This window comes from Phasianus colchicus, chromosome 35 (genome assembly GCF_987193195.1).
Source record: "Phasianus colchicus chromosome 35, bPhaCol1.hap1.1, whole genome shotgun sequence".
Classification (NCBI taxonomy): Eukaryota; Metazoa; Chordata; class Aves; order Galliformes; family Phasianidae; genus Phasianus; species Phasianus colchicus.
This window is the reverse complement of record NC_143470.1, coordinates 707,934-726,675: the sequence shown is the minus strand read 5'-3', so window position 1 is coordinate 726,675 and position 18,742 is coordinate 707,934. Positions and strand designations below refer to the sequence as shown.

General features: G+C 53.5%; 1 protein-coding gene and 1 pseudogene across 1 annotated transcript; one reads left to right on the top strand and one right to left on the bottom strand.

Annotated features, from left to right (window-relative positions):
* Positions 1-8,773: 8,773 nt before the first annotated feature.
* On the bottom strand, positions 8,774-11,915 carry LOC149913692 (uncharacterized). The gene is made up of 3 exons (XM_090129244.1): positions 10,256-11,915; positions 9,624-9,735; positions 8,774-9,326 (listed from the first exon to the last, which is right to left on the bottom strand). Exons 1-3 carry the CDS (start codon positions 10,653-10,655, stop codon positions 8,774-8,776), a joined length of 1,065 nt encoding a protein of 354 aa, XP_089985370.1. The 5' UTR covers positions 10,656-11,915.
* On the top strand, positions 11,820-14,981 carry LOC149913691 (uncharacterized; annotated as a pseudogene).
* Positions 14,982-18,742: the final 3,761 nt, after the last annotated feature.

The following is an 18,742-nucleotide window of genomic DNA, read 5'->3' as shown; positions in this document are numbered from 1 at the left end:
ATAAGCTGCAGCGCTGGGCTGGGGTGATGCGATGAGGTCCAACAAGGCCAAGTGCCGGGTCCTGCGCTTTGGCCACAACAACCCCATAACAAAATATGCACCTAGGGCAGGCTGGCCTCAGAGCTCAATGAAGATGAAGGGGCAGGTTTTGCTTTCTTTGACATGGGACTCGTTCTCAGCCAAAATAAGTTTAGAAAACTGTAGGCTCCCAGCCCTGACACCTCCACAGTGCAGAAGAGAAATGACCTGCAGCGCTCTTGGGAATTGCTGGGAGCTGTCACAGTTCTTCACTGCGGGAAGGGGACTGCTGGAACCAATCCATTCATCATCAGCATCAAACAAATTGAGTTTTGAAGTTCAGCTTGGAACTGCCTGGGCTTCCCCTCCTGTCCTGCAGAAGAAGAAGAGTCAGAAATACCACTGTTGGTTAGTAGGATCCAGAAAATAAATAATATATCCCTCTGTATGAGATATACTGAGACTGCCTTCAGTAGTCACAGAAGAAGACACACAGATTCCAAAACTTACCAATTTATCTTTCTCTTTATTGTAAACAGTGGGTTGCTGTGCTATTTTCTGTGACGCTTGAAAATGAACTGAGCCCATCACTAGTACACAGACCTAACCCCCAAAAGACAACAGTTCTTGGGTACCTGCCCTGGGAGGGTGTGGGGATGCTGTTGAGAATTCAAAATCTCTCTGGAGAAAAGCAAAGTGCTCCTAACTGTGCCCAAAGGAGGCAATGGTAGGGATCGTGCATGCAGTTATCTCCAACAGAGAAAAATATCTTTCAGGAGGACTTTGGGGGTGCTATCCAGTATTCCAGTTTACTCAGGAGTTGGTCAAAACTTACAGTAACTTTCTGTAACTCCTTAACAAATTTATTTAAGAAATCATCTGGAATGGCTGATCATTAATACTCCAAATACGCAGAGGCTCACCTTCTTCCAGTTGCAGAGCCTATGGTAGGAAAAAATGAACCAATTTCAACAAGCATAATGTGAAACAAACAGGTGGCCTGACAAATTAATACAGAAAAAAGTAATCTCCAACAAAAAATGAGGTATTGAGCATGTGCATCTTATCCAGGGAAGACCACATTTCAGCTTTCAGCTAAGGATCAGCAAACAGCTGGACTGAAAAGGGCTGACACCAGCTGTCTGCCATTTTACATGGCTATGGTCTTACAGAGCAGCATCACTTCTGTGTGTAGTCTGGGCCATCTGAATCACTGGCCGTTGCCAGGCTTTCCTGAACTGGGATAACTGAAGTCAGAACTGCAGAGCAGACAGGAAGACAGCTTGTTTCCCCCCTAGATGAGTGACATCCACGCACGTGCTCAGAAGGAGTCTGAGGCATCATGATTTAGCTGCGTGTAGACAGATGTCATCAGTGGCTCTTCCCTTGTGCACTGATGCAGTGACACCATCAGAGGAGGCCACCAGGTTGGCCAAGCAGGATTTGCCCTTGGCGAAGCCATGCTGGCTCTCCCGTATCAGCTGAGACTTCAGTCTCACCTAAGACTGTCACTAGGGATGTGAGTGTTCTCTGAGATTTTCCATCAGAGCCTGCAAACACTCGCACACCTCTTGGAGCACCGCTGGCACCTCTCTCATGGCCAGGTGTCTGTGTGGGAGCAGCTGACCCCCCTGAATGCAGACCAGGGGCTCAGGGCGGGGGATCCCATGCAGGGAACTGCTCTGTGCACACCTGAGATGAACCAGGGGGAATCCCAGCTCCTGTGGGTGTGGGTTGCATGGGGGAACTGAATTGTGCTTCAGCGGAGACCTTGCAGCTGGGGGTGAGATGGCTGCATCACGTCTCCTGAATCAGTGCTCTGAGCAGGAGAAACGCGCAGACCCCTCTTTTCTTCTATGTGTCCTTTCATTCTGGATGTGCAGAGGAGAACATCCACACCTCACACAGACAGACACACGTTGCTAGAACAAATCATGCTGCTGGAATCGGTCTCTGTCTACGCTTTAGAGAAGAGCAATTGTTGCTTACTTGAGCCTCCTTCAGAACCAGCCCAGGGCTGTCCTGCAGAGCAGGTCCCTGCTGTGCCCCAGGGCTGTGTGCTGGGGCAGGGACTCTGCTGCCTGCCAGGCTTAGCACTCAGCCTGCCTGGGGAGCTGCCCAGGGAGCTGTGGGGAGACGTGTGGGGGGAAGGAGCCCCCCGGCAGGGCAGGGGCCTTCTGCTGACAGAGCTGCTGCCTGGGGCAGGGGGCTTACAGCTTACGGTGCTCCAAGGCACAACCAGGGGACTTTCCTACAGCAGAAATAGGGCAGGACTTATCTGCTTCAGTGTGGGATCTCCATAATCACTGGTTTTAGTTCTGCTCCTTCTGATCGGCCAGTACAGACTCACCCATCTACGGCCAAACTGCTCCAAAGAGGGAGGCAGGGCGGTAGGAACTGATCTGGGATTGAAAATTCCCAGCAGATGCAAGCATGACCAGGAGCCTTCTGATCTTGTGGCTGTTCCTCAGTGCCTGTCCTGACTGTGGCAATACCCCAAATCTTTTCCCTGGACAAGATTGTGTGGGTGCTGGGGGCAACTGGAGCAATGTGCACCATACACAGGATGACCCCTGTGCTGGGGGCTCTGCGGGGCTGCAGCTCTGTGAGCCCACAGGAAGAGGGAGCAGGCAGAGGTGATCCTGGGGCCCCTTTGGAGCACCTCATGCCCATGGGGCCCTTGAGCAGGGTGCTTCACAGAAGGGATCCAGCCAGCTTCCTCTTGCAGGAGCAAAAAGGAGACGTTGCCCAAGGAAACAACCACCATTCCTGAGCCTTAAGCCTGTAGTTCCCAGCAGCAGACTCTCACCTCGGACTGCTGAGGGCTGATGGCTGAAATGGGAGCCCTCCATGCTCTGACCGGGCTCAGTGCCTGCACTGGGGAATGGGCAGCCCAGCCCGGTCCCTCTCCCAGTCCAGAGCTCAGCAGAGCCCGGAACAGGGCTGTCCAGGGCTGGTGGGGAAGACTGCTGGAGTAGAAGTGCAGTGGTGAGCTGGGCAGTTTGGGCTGTCAGGGGCCACCCCTGTGCTCAGAGAGCCTTGTCCAGGGCAGTGTGTTGGTGCTGGCCTGGCTGGCTGCTCCTGATTTTCTCCCCGCGCTCCTTGCAGGGCCATGAGTTGGCAGAGCTGCTCTGCAGAGGTGGGGGCTGCGCTGCCCTGGGCCCCAGGATGACCTTCCCTGGCTGTGCTGCTCCAGGGAGAAGCAGACTCAGCCAGGTGGGGATCTCTGCTGCTGAGTCCCTCTCCATCTGCCCTGATAAATCAGCAGCCAAGGATGGTGCTGGGCAGGACCAAGGGGTGCCTCTAAGGGCTCAATAGGCAACTGAGCAATACAGTAAGTCATAGAGTGACAGAATTATACAATCATTTGATTTGAAAGAGACCCTTAAAAGTCATCTAGTCCAACTCCCTGCAATGAACTGGGACCCCTACAGCTCGATCAGGTGCTCAGAGCCTGCTTCAGTCTCCAAGGATGGAGCTTCCAGCACCTCTCTGGGCAACATGTGCCAGTGCCTCACCACTCTTCTCATGAAAGACTTTTTCCTTTAATGCAATCTAAATCTCCCTTCTTTCACTTGGACACCATTTCCCCTTTCATTACAACAGTTCCATCAGGGAGGCCAGCTCTGGCACAGCGGTGCACACTGCCTGCCTGCCTGCAGCCACAGGATGATGCTGTAGAGACAGCAGGGCTGTCACTGAGGTACACCACACCTGAGGGCTGTCACAAATTCAAGGGCATATGAGGAGGGCATACAAGTGTAAAGAGAGAAGCCCTGACAAGCCACTCCCTGCTGCTGCTCATGGCCACGGCTCCAGGAAGCAGCAGCCCTGACTGGAAGACAGCAGAGAGGCAATGGCCACCGGGCAGTGAGGGGCTGCCCCACGGACACCAGGGCTGCAGCTCCGTGTGGCAGCTGGGCTCCTGGTTCCTGCACTCCCCACACCACGTGCTGGGGCTGCTCTGCTAGCTCCAGGGGAGATGGGAACCAAGATAAATGATGTTCTGCTGCTGTTCTCCCTATTCAAAGAGCCTCAGTCCTTACATGCAATATGCTTGTAAGAGGTAAAAAGGAAAGGATTCCGAAGAAGACTGGTTTATAATAATATTTAATTGGAATTACAGTTATCATAAGGACAACAAACAAATTTAACTTGAAAACAAATAAACAAGAAAATAAAAAAGAGAAATTCAATGTTGTCAATTGTAGCATCTGCACAGACTTGGAGATGCTGAATGTGAAGATGATGAATGTGTTGCTGATGCTGAAGCAAGATGTATTTAAATAATTCCCTAAGGGCATCCTTGAGCTCCTGGTTCCTCATGCTGCAGATGAGGAGGTTCACTGCTGGAGGCACCACCGAGTACAAAACTGTCAGCACCAGGTCCAGGGGTGGAGAGGAGATGGAGGGCAGCTTCAGGTAGGCAAAAAAACCACTGCTGAGAAACAGGGTCAGCACAGCCAGGTGAGGGAGGCAGGTGGAAAAGGCTTCGTGCCGTCTCTGCTCAGAGGGCATCCTCAGCACAGCCCTGGAGATCTGCATGTAGGAAAACACAATGAAAACAAAACATCCAGATGTTAAACAGACAGCAGTCACAACAACCCACGTTCCTCTGAGCTAGAAGTTTGAGCAGGAGAGCTTGAGGATCTGGGGGATTTCACAGAAGAACTGATCCACAGCATTGCCTCGGCAGAGTGGCAGTGAAAATGCAGTGGCAGTGTATAGCAGAGCATTGAGAAACCCACAGCCCCAGGCAGCTGCTGCCATGGTGGCACAAGCTCTGCTGCCCAGCAGCGTCCCATAGTGCAGGGCTTGCAGATGGCAACGTAGCGGTCGTAGGACGTCACAGTGAGAAGGGAGTACTCTGCTGTCATGGAAAAGAGAAACAGAGCCCTGTGAAATACGTCCAGCACAGGAGCTGTTCCTGGTTTCCCAGGCCAGCACCAACACTCTGCCCTGGGCAAGGCTGTCAGGGAACAACACCATTCTTCACAAAGGGATCTAATGCCTGTGTGCCACCTGAAAAACACCAATAGCATGGTGTAGATGCAAGGCCCATGCATGGAAAATCCAATGATGCTTCTGGAATGGGATGAATTCTGAACGGCCTTTACGGCAATGAACACAGCAAAAGAAGAAAAATGATGAGCTGGAAATCTGTGCAGTGGCAGGGCTGGGGTCCTGACTGGATCACAGTGACATGGTGGGATGGCTCCCATGAGTGGACTGATGCACAGGAGAGGTAATGCTCTTTATGATAGGTGGGAGATAAGGCAAGGAGAGGCTATTGCTCAGTGTGAGGGAATGCACTGAGCTCTTCATGATAAATGAGCCAGATAAGAGCTAATGGAATAGGCTTAAAGAAGAAGTCAGCATTGTCTCTTCCTGGTTTCCTGGTCAGCAAGAACAAGTCCTGCATGAATGGAAAAAACCAACCTGGTCAAATCCAGATACAAAACAGAAGACTGGCAACAATGTACGTATACGTGCATGGGTGAATTCAGGACAGCTGGAGCTCAAAAGCTATTGGATGTGCCTGGACATGTCAAAAACAGCGAGGGCTTCTAGAAAGATACAGGTGACAAAAGGAAAGATAGGGAGACTGGGTGCGTGGCTGGACGGAGCAGGGTACCTGGCAAGGCAAAACATGGGAAGTGCTGTGATACCCAATTTCTGCCTGATCTCACTCCTTTTTAGCCTGCCTGGTCTTCATGGAATTCTGAGTGCCAGAGACTGGGGGAAAATTTTAGCACAAGGCAGATGTACCTGTGGTGGAAGAGGAAGCGATCAGGGAATGCTCAAGCAAACAGGATGCAGGGAATCCTGATTTGGAAAGGAACCACACGGGTGATGGAGTCACTGAATAGCTTGGATTGGCAGGGACCTTAAAGCCCATCAAGTTCCAACCCCCGTGTCATTGTCAGAGTTGCCACCCAGGAAATCAGGCTGTCCAGGGCTCCATGGGACCTTGCCTTGAGCATGGGGCATCCACAGCTCCTCTGGGCAGTCTGTTCCATTGCCTCCCAACCTGATGTTAAGAACACTAGGAATTCCCTCCTAACATCTGATCTAACTTTCTCTTTTCGTGTGCAACCATTTCCCTTGGGCCTATCACTGTCAAATATGTTTTTTTTTCTGTTGTTCTGTTATGTTTGTTTGTTTGTGTGTTTGTTTTGAGGCTGTAGGTGTGAAAGATGTTATGTAATGTAAAACTGGAACAAAGAATTGAAGAGAAAGATCAAATCGAAGAAAATGTGCCAACACACCTCTCAGTTTCTAAACTGCTTTGGGGCCTGGTTTCTCTCCTTATTGGAAATACCAGTCTTTGAGGAGATTTATTGTGTCACTGTTTTCCAGAACTGTGTTTGGAGGACACAAAAGCATTCAGGTGCTGGGACACAGGCAGCTGCTAGCCCTGCTTGGTCTCACCTCTGTATTTGATCTCCCACTCCCTGCAGGTGTTTCCAGCTCTCCTGAATAAATGACCATGGCTAAGGTCGTGTTTTCTGCAGGCAGTGTGGGCATGTGCCCTTCCCACTGCTCTCCAGATTTCCCCCTCCCTTTGCTCTTTGTTCTTTCAGATACCTCCCAGCTATCTGGTTACTCTAGGAGCTCCCATAAGTTGGAAACTTGGGCCATCTCAGAAGTCTAATGAATTCTTTACTCAACTTCTTATTTGTGTTTGTATGTACTTTCTCTGCCAAAAGTTCTTCTGGCACCAAAATTCCCCCTGGAAGGCAGACAGCTTGAACATGGCATCCAGCTGAGGAGAGTGTTTTACTGTTCATTCAATTGCATCGTGTTGATTCCCATTTGTTGGCAACAAGGAGGAATCCCTCTGTGCCCATGTGCAGCTGGTTCTCTGAGGAAAGCAAGTGGGAGTTGATGCAAAGGAAAACCAACACTGAGCTGCAAATTTCAGAGAAGACTGATGTGAGGAAAAGGGATGAAAATCCCATGGGGCCAATGTGAGCAGTAATGGGCTTGGGAGGCTGAGGAGAATGTTTGTCCACACAGTGAAAGAGAGCAAACCTCATTAGGAGATGCCTTGGATGATTACTGTCTGCAAAGTGCTGCCTTAATTTGCTTTTAATACTGGAGAAAATATAAATAAATAAAGAGACTCATTAAACGCACTTTGGGCTCTTCCTCTGTAAGTGTACTCCTGATAGCTCTCCAGTTAGCTGTACAGGTTCCGAAGACTTGAGGAAGATGTCAGGAAGGCACAAAGCACTTGAGGGCTCTCGGGGTTGTACTGGTCTCCTTGGGGTGTTTGGAGTCCATCATCCTCCAGTGCTGAGAGAAGACTGCACAAAGTGCTCAGGAAGATAAAGTCAGGAGGAAGTTTCCGGGAGTATGAATGGGCCCCACTGAGAGCCATTGCCAACACGGCCCCCAGGGACTTGTTAGAGCAGATCATTGGAAGCCATGATTACAGGGAGACAAAGGCGCTGTGCTGGTGGCTGTGATGCTGAGAACAGCATCCTTTGCCTTATGGAGCAGCAAGGCCAAACCCTGATGCCCAGACCTTTGGAAGGGAGATCCTGTCCCTTATGCAGGATCGAGACTATTCCTGGGGCAGTGGGAGCCTTTGCATGGGGCACAAGGAGGCCACGAGAAGATCAGGGCACACAGAACACCAACAAAGAACACACCTCCATGCTGACAGCCCTCACAGCTGGCAGCCAGCCCCTACGTGAGGGTAGGGAGGGCTGGAACCAGGCTCCACCCTTTGCCAGACAAGTGAATTGCTTCCACCTGTCCTCCACAGCAGAACAAGGCCTAATGAAGATCAAAGGCCAGTCGGCTGGGGGCAGCCTGCCAGGCCTGCTCTTCTTGGTGCTCTGCCTGGGCAGTTGGAGTGCTCCACGAGGCAGCTGTGGCAGCCTGGATGGTCTGCCTTGGGGCTGCGTGGAGCGGCTGCACTCAGGCCTTGAGGGAGATCCGGAATCTCTGGTGAAGCTGGCTGACTGGCTGGGGAAGCCTTCCGAGGCCTGAAGCCTCCTGGCCGGCCAGTTGGGCCAGGCCGAAAGCCGGCTGGCCGTTCAGGGGAGCACTGCCAGGCGAGAGGTGGCCGGCCGGCTGGCCCATGGAGCTCTGCATTTGCAGACCTCTCCAAGCCGGCCAAAGGGGCCCTGCCAGGCCAAAAGCCCGTAAGTTGTGATCCAGATAAGACAGAAGAGACTGTGCTGGATTTCCCTGGGCATCAAAGCACCGTGAGACGCTCTGATGCCCTCTCGCAATTCTTTCTCCCTCCACCAGCACAAGAGCTGGCGTCAAAAGGCGCAATGACACTGTCACAGGCGTTCTGGAGGTTTTTAAAGGGTAGGCCCCTGATAAGGCTTTATTGATGGTTTTGCCCCTCTACATTTCACTCTAGATCTCCTTGTTGGCCTGGAGAAGGGAAGGCAGCGGGGTGACCTCCTTGCAGCCTTCCAGTACATAAAGGGAGCCTACAAACAGGAGGGGAGTCAACTCTTTGATGGTGTAGCTAATGGCAGGCCAAGGGGAAGTGGTTTTGAGTTGAAGATTGGATGCCAGATTGGATTGTTCTTTCCAGAGAGAGTGGTGGGATACTGGAACAGGCTGCCCGGAGAGGTTGTGGATGCCCCGTCCCTGGAGGTGTTCAAGGCCAGGTCGGATGGGGCCCTGGGCAGCCTGGTTAGTATTAGATGTGATGCAGATGGGATTGACGCATCTGTTTTGCAGCCTCCAGTGGAGCTGTGTGTGTCGTGGGCACCCCATGCCCGCATCAGCGTGGGTAGGGTGTGGCCTTCCTGCGGACTGGGGGTTTGGTCTTTGGAGGCTGGCACTCGGGAGACCCCGTTTCTTCTTTTATGGGTGGCAGCAGTCCAGGTCGGGTGATGGAAGACTCCTCAGGCAGCCTGGACTCCCCACGAAGTGGTGATGCTGCCATCTGCCCCAGTGCATCCTGCACTGTCCTGATCTTCCTTGCCCTCTGCCTGAGAAGTTTCACCGAGTCACAAGTCAGTGGGAGCCTGGATGGTCGGCCTTGAGGCTCTGTAGACTCAGCCCTTGTGGAAGATCTTCTTGAGTCGCTTCTGAAAGGTGTTGCTGGCCTCAAGGTGATCTGAGGGGGTGCGGCCTTGGCTGTCTGCAATTTTTGCACCGCATCCTCACGATGGGCTTTTCCTGCTTCCTGCACTTCATCAAGGAAGCTCACGTGTTTGGTTCCCAGTGTTCGGCGCTGGTCTTGTTTGCTTGATGGTACTGCCTCCCCCTGCAGCTCGCAGGTCACCGGCTGCTCTTGGGCTTCAGACGCCCTCCGGATGGGTGGCAGCGGACTGAAAGGACAGAGCGGGAGGGGTCCGCGTGAGTGGCTGATGGCTTTGGGGCCGCATGCTGCAAGCCTGAGCCAGGAGCCTTGGCTGCAACGCAGCCCTCCCCACAGACTGCTCGCCGGCTGCCCCGTGACTCTCCTGGGATGCGGAGAGGGGGGCTCCTGGCGTCCCCATCCCAGCACGGTGGGTGCTGCGTTCAGCACTGTTGGGCGGCCACCAACAGTGACCCTTTGGGGCTAGGGAACGGGCTCTCGCTGTGTCACCCCCATGCACATCCCAGCCCAGAGCCTCCAGCCTCACCTGGCCTTGGAGCTCTCCTTCAGCAGTGAGCTCCTTATCCTTCTGAGGTGTCCTCCATCAACGCTGTCTGTGCTCAAGCGTTTGATGAAGGTTGGACGGTCAGCAAATCTCACTGGAATGGAGAAGGCAGAGGAGATTCACCGTAAACCCTTTGGCTCACTCACAAGGGGCTCTCAGGCCTGTTCCCAGAACATCTGAGAGGGACGCTCTGCTCCCCCCACTGCTGACATCTGCACCGCCTTCGTACCCTTCCTGACACCATCCCTGGCCCCACTCCTCCTCTCTGCAATTCAGCTCTGTTTTGGGACTGCATTAGTGACGTTGGCTTTGGGAAAGAGGAGCTGGGTGGTGACGATGAGGTGGCAGAGTGACTTTTGGGGACCGTATCCTTCCACTGGGGGAGGGCAGGGCCTAAGATCCGCACATCCTCCTGCCATAGCCAGGGATGGGGGCACGTCACGCTCAGCGCCTTAGTTTGGGAGAGGCCAACAATTCCTTAGTTTGGGAAGAGGCCGTGCTGAGCTGGCGTGAAGCTTTGACACAAGTCAGAGCCCTTGGCTGATGTTCAGCAGGGGATTTCCCATCTCAAGTATGCTGCCCGTGCCGCGGAAAGGAGCTGGCAGCTGCTTTACCTTTCTTGCCCTGGACGAGAGGTGGCAAAGTCTCTTCTTTCTTTGGTTTCTCCGGACCAGGGAGGCTTCGTGAGGACCTGCGTCTTATTGCGGGCGGTGGTTTGGGAACAAACTCCATTTGAAACCTGTACGTGACGAGAAGACAGCAACCGGTGTGACGCAGCGCTCCAGCAATCCTTGTTGCTCTCTGGTTGTCTGCTCCCAGGCACATTTTCATGCTGCATGAAGCACATGACTTTCTAAAGTCTTCAGCAGCATCAGTCGGGATAAGTGAGGGGGAAATAGTTTCAAAAGGCAGGAGGGAAGATTTAGATTGGATATAAGGAAGAAGGTTTTGACAGAAGGGTGGCAGGCACCGGAACATCTTGCCCAGAGAGGTGGTGGGTGCCCGGATGGGCATTCAAGGTCGGGCTGGACCGGGCTCGGAGCAACCTCATCTGGCGGTAGGTGTGCCTGTTCCCTGCAGGGGAGTGGGACTAGGTGCCCTTTCGGGGTTCCTTCCAGCTGAAATCCTTCCATGACTGTAGGACATATGCTCATGGGCAGGACAGTCGTGGACACAAGGAGCAAGCGTGATGGAATGAGAGCTGAGCAGCTGCATCAAGCAGCAGCTACAGCCACCAACATACTCACTTGGGAAAGACGACAAGGCAGCCAGAGAGCGCCAGGGAGGCCACCGGTGCCATCCGGGACACCACCGTGTCCAGCAGCCAGGGGGCCTGCAGGGGAGAAAGGGGGAGGATGTGGGATGTCCTCGTCACGGCTGAGGTCCTGGGGACACGAGGAGCCCAAGGCGGGGAGAGCTGACAGCAGCACAGCACTTGTACGGCCTGAGCAGCTGGCCAGATCCTGGTGGGCCGTGTGCGGGCACAGCAGGTGTCACAGCTCTGCCTGGGTCATGGAGAAACTACAGCTCACCTTGAAAGCAGCTCTTCTGAATTTCTCTTTCCCTGACAGCTTCTCGAGGAAGTCGTAGTAGAATTTCATTTGGAAGGTCAGTCCGTCAATGAGGAGCACGCCGATGTCCTTGAGGACAACGGCAACGTTCTCCCCATTCTGCAGGCAGCCGGAGAGCAGGGACACGGTGCTTTGAATGCAAGTCCGGAGTGTCTGCCAGCTCAGAGAAGCAGCTGCGGCCACCTTGCTGTATTTCAGCGGCTCCACCTTCCTATGGACTGAAAAATGCGAGGGACGGAGTTGATGATACGGGTGGTTTTCCACAGGTTCTTCCCTAGAAGTGCTTCTGGTGGACATCAGCCAGAACGGCCCCATATTTGGACGGGCTGCTCAGAGGGAGAGGTTTGCTTTTGAGAATGGAGGTGGTGGCCGTTTGCCCTGTCCATGAAGCCAGCAAAAGTTTAATCCCCCCTCCTACCTGGCAGGGACTCCCTGTGGGCCTTGAGGTGGTGCGTGGCTATGAGGTTTGTAGCCAGGTGAAACACGGGCCACTGCAGAGTCACCGTCCCGTCCTCAGTCCGGATGTCTTTGGAGATGGTGTCAAAGAAGCCAAAGGTGGGAATCCAGACCCCCTGCAAGTGGGAGAGAAAGGAAGGGCGGAAGGGTTATGGGACGGCTGGAGGAAGAGCCGAAGGGGTCCAAGGTAGGGACAGCCCTCTGCCGCTGTTCAGAGGCACAAGCCAGGGCATCGGGAATGGCTTTGGGAAGGGGCTGCGCAGTCCTCTCCTTCCCCTCGCCCTCCCAAATGCAGCACAGCAGGCAGGGCAGAAGCAGCCTCGTGGGATCCAGAGGCTTCCAGAGACAGGCATCAGCCCTGAGATAGACAGTGCCCGGCACAAGTGATCGTGCAGGAGTTGCAGGAAGCCCGTGGGATGCCCAGGAGAGAAATGTGGGGGCAGTTTCCTGCTTTCTGTGGAGGGGGAGACTCAGAGGAAGTCCAGGCTGAGCTGGATGGGGAGAGGAGGAACCCGACAGCCAACACACCTTCTGCAGCAGCAGCTGCTCCCGTACGTAGGCGGCCACCGCATCCCAGACGGCAACTCGCTCTGGAGGGCAAAGGAAAAGCAGGTCACACTCTGCATCTGCCGCTTCCCAGCACCGCTACCGCTGCCAGGCAGGAGCGAGGTGGCAGATGGAAAGTGTCATCTCGTGCCAAGGTTGGCTGTGGACCCGTGTACCTTCGGTGTCGGCGCGTGTCGGTCTGGAGGCACGCCTCGCTGCGGGGCCGACCTCGCTCATCCCGTTCCGCCTCGTGCCGGCGGCTTGCTCCTTGTTGGCGCCAGCCATGCCGGAGCTCATCCTTCAGATGCGTCTGCTCTCTGCCAGATGCTCCTTCAGGATGCAGGACCCACCAGCGTGCTCTGCCTACATACCCCTCCCGGGTGCCCGTGTCACAAACGTCGCCATGGTGACGCGATGACAGCGTGGCCGGTGCTGGCCGCTGCCCATTGTGATGCTGGCACCAGCAGCCTGCTGCCCGCCCCGGGTGGGAGCGCTGACCGCTCACTGTTTTCTCTCTCTCCTTTTCTTTGCTCTCAGTGTAGTATTACTTGTTTTCCTTTAGTGGCCGTTGCCTGAAGTGATGTTCAAGAAGGAGATACGGAAACAAGTACTGTTCCAAAGTACTCTACCCGTAACGCTGATGACCTGTGGTCAGAAAGTTGCTTAGTTTTGCCTGGAAGTCGTTGATTCCTTGTTAGAACGCTCCATAAATTAGCCGGCATTGATCCTCTGTGTCACAGTCATGACTCCATGGCTCCCGCGACCCTGCCGGGCAGGGAGTGCTTTGTTTGGGGGATCCCAGAGATTTGCTTTCCTCACAGCCTTCCAAGCAGGATGAGACATTTCACATGGACATTGTGGGCAGGATCACCTGAAGGAAGGAAGAGGAACGAAGAGGGGATATCGGCTGAGTTAAGAAAGCGGGACGTTGGATTGGATGACATCAGATTTGTGAACAGAAAGTAGAACCCGGGATCGTAGGGGTTGGAAGGGACCAGCGGGGGTTCACCACGTTCACCACCCCTGCCAAAACAGGTTCCCAGCAGTAGGTTGCCAGCTATCACTTGTCTTTGTACAATTTCTGAGCGGACGTCACTCTGTGGTGTCTGTGGGAATGGAATGTTGTTTCTGCATTAGATACTAAAAAGGGCAACTGGTTTGAAGAAGAACTTTCCTCCTTCCGAGCTTATCTCTATGCAAGGGAGGTCAAGCAGATATCCAGAAACAATAACCAAGTGTGGAGTGAGGGTCAGACGTTAATTAATTAATTAGAAGTTTACACTTAGCCAGCAGAGATCTATGTTTGTCCAGTGTTTGTATGTTTAGTGAAGCGTTGAGAAGATTGGGAACCTAAAGTATTCAGCCAATGAGGAACTGGGGGAGAAAGAGAGAAGCATCGGGCAATAGGGAATAAAAGATGTAACGCTGTTTTCTGAGTGCTGTCCTGCTTGCAGGAGGCCCCTCCATTGCAATTGCAAATAAAATCTGCTTTATCAGAGATATCGTCCTGATAAAGTGTTTGGATATTTCCAACATACATCATTGAATAGCTTGGATTGGTAGGGACCTTAAAGCCCATCAAGTTCCAACCCCCGTGTCATTGTCCTTGCCTTGAGCATGGGGCATCCACAACTTCTCTGGGCAATCTGTTCCATTGCCTCACAACCTGATGTTAAGGACATTAGGAATTCCCTCCTAACATCTAATCTTATTTTCTCTTTTAGTGTGTAACCATTTTCCTTGGGCCTATCACTGTCAAAGATGTTTTTTTTTCTGTTGTTTTGTTTGTTTGTGTGTTTGTTTTGAGGCTGTAGGTGTGAAAGATGTTATGTAATGTCAATAAAACTGGAACAAAGAACTGAAGAGAAAGATCCAAATCACAGAAAATGTGCCAACACACCTCTCAGTTTCTAAACTGCTTTGGGGCCTGGTTTCTCTCCTTATTGGAAATACCAGTCTTTGAGGAGATTTATTGTGTCACTGTTTTCCAGAACTGTGTTTGGAGGACACAAAAGCATTCAGGTGCTGGGACACAGGCAGCTGCTAGCCCTGCTTGGTCTCACCTCTGTATTTGATCTCCCACTCCCTGCAGGTGTTTCCAGCTCTCCTGAATAAATGACCATGGCTAAGGTCGTGTTTTCTGCAGGCAGTGTGGGCATGTGCCCTTCCCACTGCTCTCCAGATTTCCCCCTCCCTTTGCTCTTTGTTCTTTCAGATACCTCCCAGCTATCTGGTTACTCTAGGAGCTCCCATAAGTTGGAAACTTGGGCCATCTCAGAAGTCTAATGAATTCTTTACTCAACTTCTTATTTGTGTTTGTATGTACTTTCTCTGCCAAAAGTTCTTCTGGCACCGAAATTCCCCCTGGAAGGCAGACAGCTTGAACATGGCATCCAGCTGAGGAGAGTGTTTTACTGTTCATTCAATTGCATCGTGTTGATTCCCATTTGTTGGCAACAAGGAGGAATCCCTCTGTGCCCATGTGCAGTTGGTTCTCTGAGGAAGGCAAGTGGGAGTTGATGCAAAGAAAAGCAACACTGAGCTGCAAATTTCAGAGAAGACTGATGTGAGGAAAAGGGATGAAAATCCCACGGGGCCAATGTGAGCAGTAATGGGCTTGGGAGGCTGAGGAGAAAGTCTGTCCACACAGTGAAAGAGCAAACCTCATTAGGAGACGCCTTGGATGATTACTGTCTACAAAGTGCTGCCTTAATTTGCTTTTAATACTGGAGAAAATATAAATAAATAAAGAGACTCGTTAAATGTACCTTAGGGTCCTCCTCTTTAAGTGCACTCCTGATAGCTCTCCAGTTAGCTGTACAGGTTCTGAACACTTGAGGAAGATGTCAGGAAGGCACAAAGCACTTGAGGGCTCTCGGGGTTGTACTGGTCTCCTTGGGGTGTTTGGTGCTGAGTCCATCATCCTCCAGTGCTGAGAGAAGACTGCACAAAGTGCTCAGGAAGATAAAGTTGGAAGGAAGTTTCTGGGAGTATGAATGGGCCCCGCTGAGAGCCATTGCCAACACGGCCCCCAGGGACTTGTTAGAGCAGATCATTGGAAGCCATGATTACAGGGAGACAAAGGCGCTGTGCTGGTGGCTGTGATGCTGAGAACAGCATCCTTTGCCTTATGGAGCAGCAAGGTCAAACCCTGATGCCCAGACCTTTGGAAGGGAGATCCTGTCCCTTATGCAGGATCGAGACTATTCCTGGAGCAGTGGGAGCCTTTGCATGGGGCACAAGGAGGCCATGAGACCCCAGTGCCACGAGGACAGTGTGTCCCCTCACGGTTCTCTGTACCACAGACACCATCCACGGCCTGCTGGACAAAGACCTTGGCTCCGTCAGGGCCTTCCAGCGTTGCCAGCCCCTCAGCCATCTCCACCACGTGCTGTCCTACACTGTCCCATGCAGTCTGCACCCGTTTCCCTGCAGGACGTCGGCACCAAGCCTGCTTCCCACCACAGCATCTCCCTGCCTGGACTGCTGCCCCTGACCTCAGTGGCTGTTCTTTGGAACACACAGCTGTGGGCTGATCACAGAGTGACTCCGGGTGACCTCAGGCATCACAGCACTGCCCTCAGATCCCACATCCATATTCCCACAGCCCAGTCCCAAATCTCACATTCCGAGCCCACAGTCAACATCCCAACCCCGCATCCTACAGCCCACATCCCAATCCCAGTTCCAAATCTCATTCCCAGACCCTCATCCCAAGCCCATCACCCACCTGTCAATCTCAATCCCTCATCCCAATCGCAATCCCACATCCCCGATCCCAATTCCGATCCCAATCCCATCCCCTATGGCAATACAGAGCACCCCGAGGCCCCGCCCCCACAGCCGCTCCGCCCCGCCCCCGGCCTCTCACTGGTCGGCGACACTTCCGGTCCGTTCGCGCCTCTCATTGGTCGGCGGCAGTTCCGGCCCGCCTCCGGTCTCGGATTGGTCGGCGGCAGCGCCGCCGGCTCCGATTGGCTGAGGCGCCGAGCGCGGGAGCGGCCGTTGCCTCCGGCTCGGAGCCCGCCGTCTTTCCTCTCCGACGCCGCCGGTCCCGCAGGCGCAGGCGCAGGCGCAGGCGCTGCGCGCCGGAGCTGTGCGGGCAGCACCGAGACGGAGCCGCGGCACGACGGGAGCGGTGCTGAGGAAAGCGGCACAAGCCGGAGGTGTGCGGGAGAACGGCTTGGGCCGGGGCCGGGGAGAGGAACCGTGCGCGGGATGCGGGGCTTTGGGACGGCTGAAGGACTCGGGGCCCAACCGCCGCAGCGCTGCTGCCCGCATCCGGGCCGTGCCCCCCCGAGGCCTCCGGCGCTGCTCCCGGTGCCCCCCGGGGCTGAGGTGAGCTGTGGGTCCGGGGGGCGGTGGGGGAGATCCGGGGGGATGTGGGAGTTTAGGGGCTGTTTTGGCTACAGGGGGGCTGTGGGGTAATATGGGGTTTGGGGGGGTATGGGGTAATGTGGGGGAATATCGGGGATGTGGGGGAGTGTCGGGGGATGTGAGGGTATAGGTACTGTGTGGGGAATATGGGGTTGGGGGGCTATCAGGAGGGATGTGGGGCTATGAGGCGCTTTAGGGGGGCTGTAGAGGGATATAGGGCTGCGTGGGTGATAGGAGGGTATGGGGCTCTAGGGCTTCGGGGGCCTTAGGGGTGGATATAGGGGTTCGTGGGGCTATAGGGTGCTTTATTGTGGCTACAGGGAGATTTGGGGCAATAGCAAGCTGTGGGGACTCTAGAAGTAGTATGGGGGATATGGGAGAAAAGGGGGCTATGTGGGGGATAGAGGGGGATATGGGGCTATAAGGCACTGGGGGGGCTTTAGGGGGTGTTTTAGGGCTATAGAGGGATATAGGGTGCTATGGGAGCTGGGGGGGCGTGGGACTGTCGGTGGCTATTTGGGGAGCTATACAGTTGTAAGGGAAGATCATAAGGGGATATGCATGGGCTATCAAAGTGTTACGGGGGATATGGGAGTATAGGGGGCTTTATTGTGGCTATAGGGTGTTATGGGGCTATAGGAAAATGTGGGGGGACTATAGACGGGTTATAAGGGGATATGGGAGGGTTATAAAAGACTGGGGGGCTCTTGGGGGAATCTATAAGGGGAAGTGGGATGGCTATAGGAGAGTTCTTATGGGATATGGGACTACAAGGGGGTGTATGGGGGATATGGTTCTCTAAGGGGCTGTGTGGGGCCATAGGGTGATAGGGGGCTCTAGGGTGGGCTCTAAGGGCTGTGGGGCTAGAAGGCTCCCCCCTTCCTTTCATAGAATCACCAAGGTTGGAAAAGACCTAAAAGATCATCCAGTCCAACCGTTCACCCACTACCAATAGCTCCTACTAAACCATGTCCCTCAACACAACATCCAGTCTTTGCTTGAACACCCCCAGGGTCGGTGACACCTCCATGGGCTGTCCATTCCAGTGCCTGATCACCCCTTCTGAAAAGTAATACTTCCTAATGTCCAGCTTGAATCTCCCCTGCCGTAGCTTGAAACCATTCCCTCTGGTCCTATCACTAATGACACGAGAGAAGAGGCCGACCCCCAGCTCACTACAACCTCCCTTCAGGAAGTTATAGACCTTTAAAGGGTTAATGGGACTATAGGGGTTTGTGGTGGGCAATGGGAGGGTCTATAGGATGATAGGGGGCTGGGGAGGGTCTATAGAGAGGGTTATTATGCTATGGGAAGTTTTGGGGGGACGTAGAGGGGCTGAGGGGGGCAGTGGGGGAATATAGGGAGATATGGGCCTATAGGAGGTGTATGGCAGATGTGGTTCCATAAGTGGCTGTGTGGGGCCATAGGGTGATGGTAGGCTATAAGGGGACGTTGGGCTAGAAGGCTCACCCTCCTCTCCCACCCTATAACCTATCCATAGGTTTAACCTATCCATAGCAGGGTGGCTGAAATGCCAGTCGTGAAACTTAAATCAGAACTGAAGTTTGATTGGAATAGAATAGCACTGTTTTGTGGTCTTAAATCTGACACGTGTTTTCTCCTTGGGCTTCAGGTACAGATATAGTTTCATAATGGCTTTGGAGAAGGTTTCACTATCCAGTCTCCTGATCAGGAAGAAAGAAGAAGGTTTTTGGAGGACTTAATCACGAGTGGAGCTGCTGCTGAACCTCCACTTCCAAGAAGCAGGCAGGTGAGGACGTTGTGCATCTCAGCCTTTCCTCACTGCAAGGTACCAGCGACTCAGTCTGTGCTGTGTGGTGATTTTCCATCAGCACTTCTGCTTGTGCCTGAGCACCAGGCATCCAGGCATCTGTATTTCCTCCCTCAGACCTCCCTTACCAGCTCCACAGCCCCCCTAGGATCTTGTTCCCCTTCCAGCTGGCTCTGAAGAGCCCTTCCATTTTTGAGAAGGCTGCCGGTTTAGTTCAGCATCTCCTGATGTGTCACAGAGATTCAGGGCGTTCAAGAAGACGCTTCTTTAAAGTGCTTAAGATGGTGAATTCTGCCAGACAGAGCGCTTGTCTAATTAACCCTCTTAACCGCAAGGTTTCTTCTGTAGGTCCCGATGAT

What these genes read in the sequence shown, in the direction of transcription:
- LOC149913692 (XM_090129244.1), bottom strand. Translation starts at nt 10,655, where the DNA reads ATGCCCATCCGGGCACCCACCACCTCTCTGGGCAAGATGTTCCGGTGC. An exon ending in TCTCGTCCAGGGCAAGAAAG is followed by an intron (nt 9,736 to 10,255) that starts GTAAAGCAGCTG and finishes TCTCCATTCCAG; the next exon opens with TGAGATTTGCTGACCGTCCA. An exon ending in AAGGAGAGCTCCAAGGCCAG is followed by an intron (nt 9,327 to 9,623) that starts GTGAGGCTGGAG and finishes CTGTCCTTTCAG; the next exon opens with TCCGCTGCCACCCATCCGGA.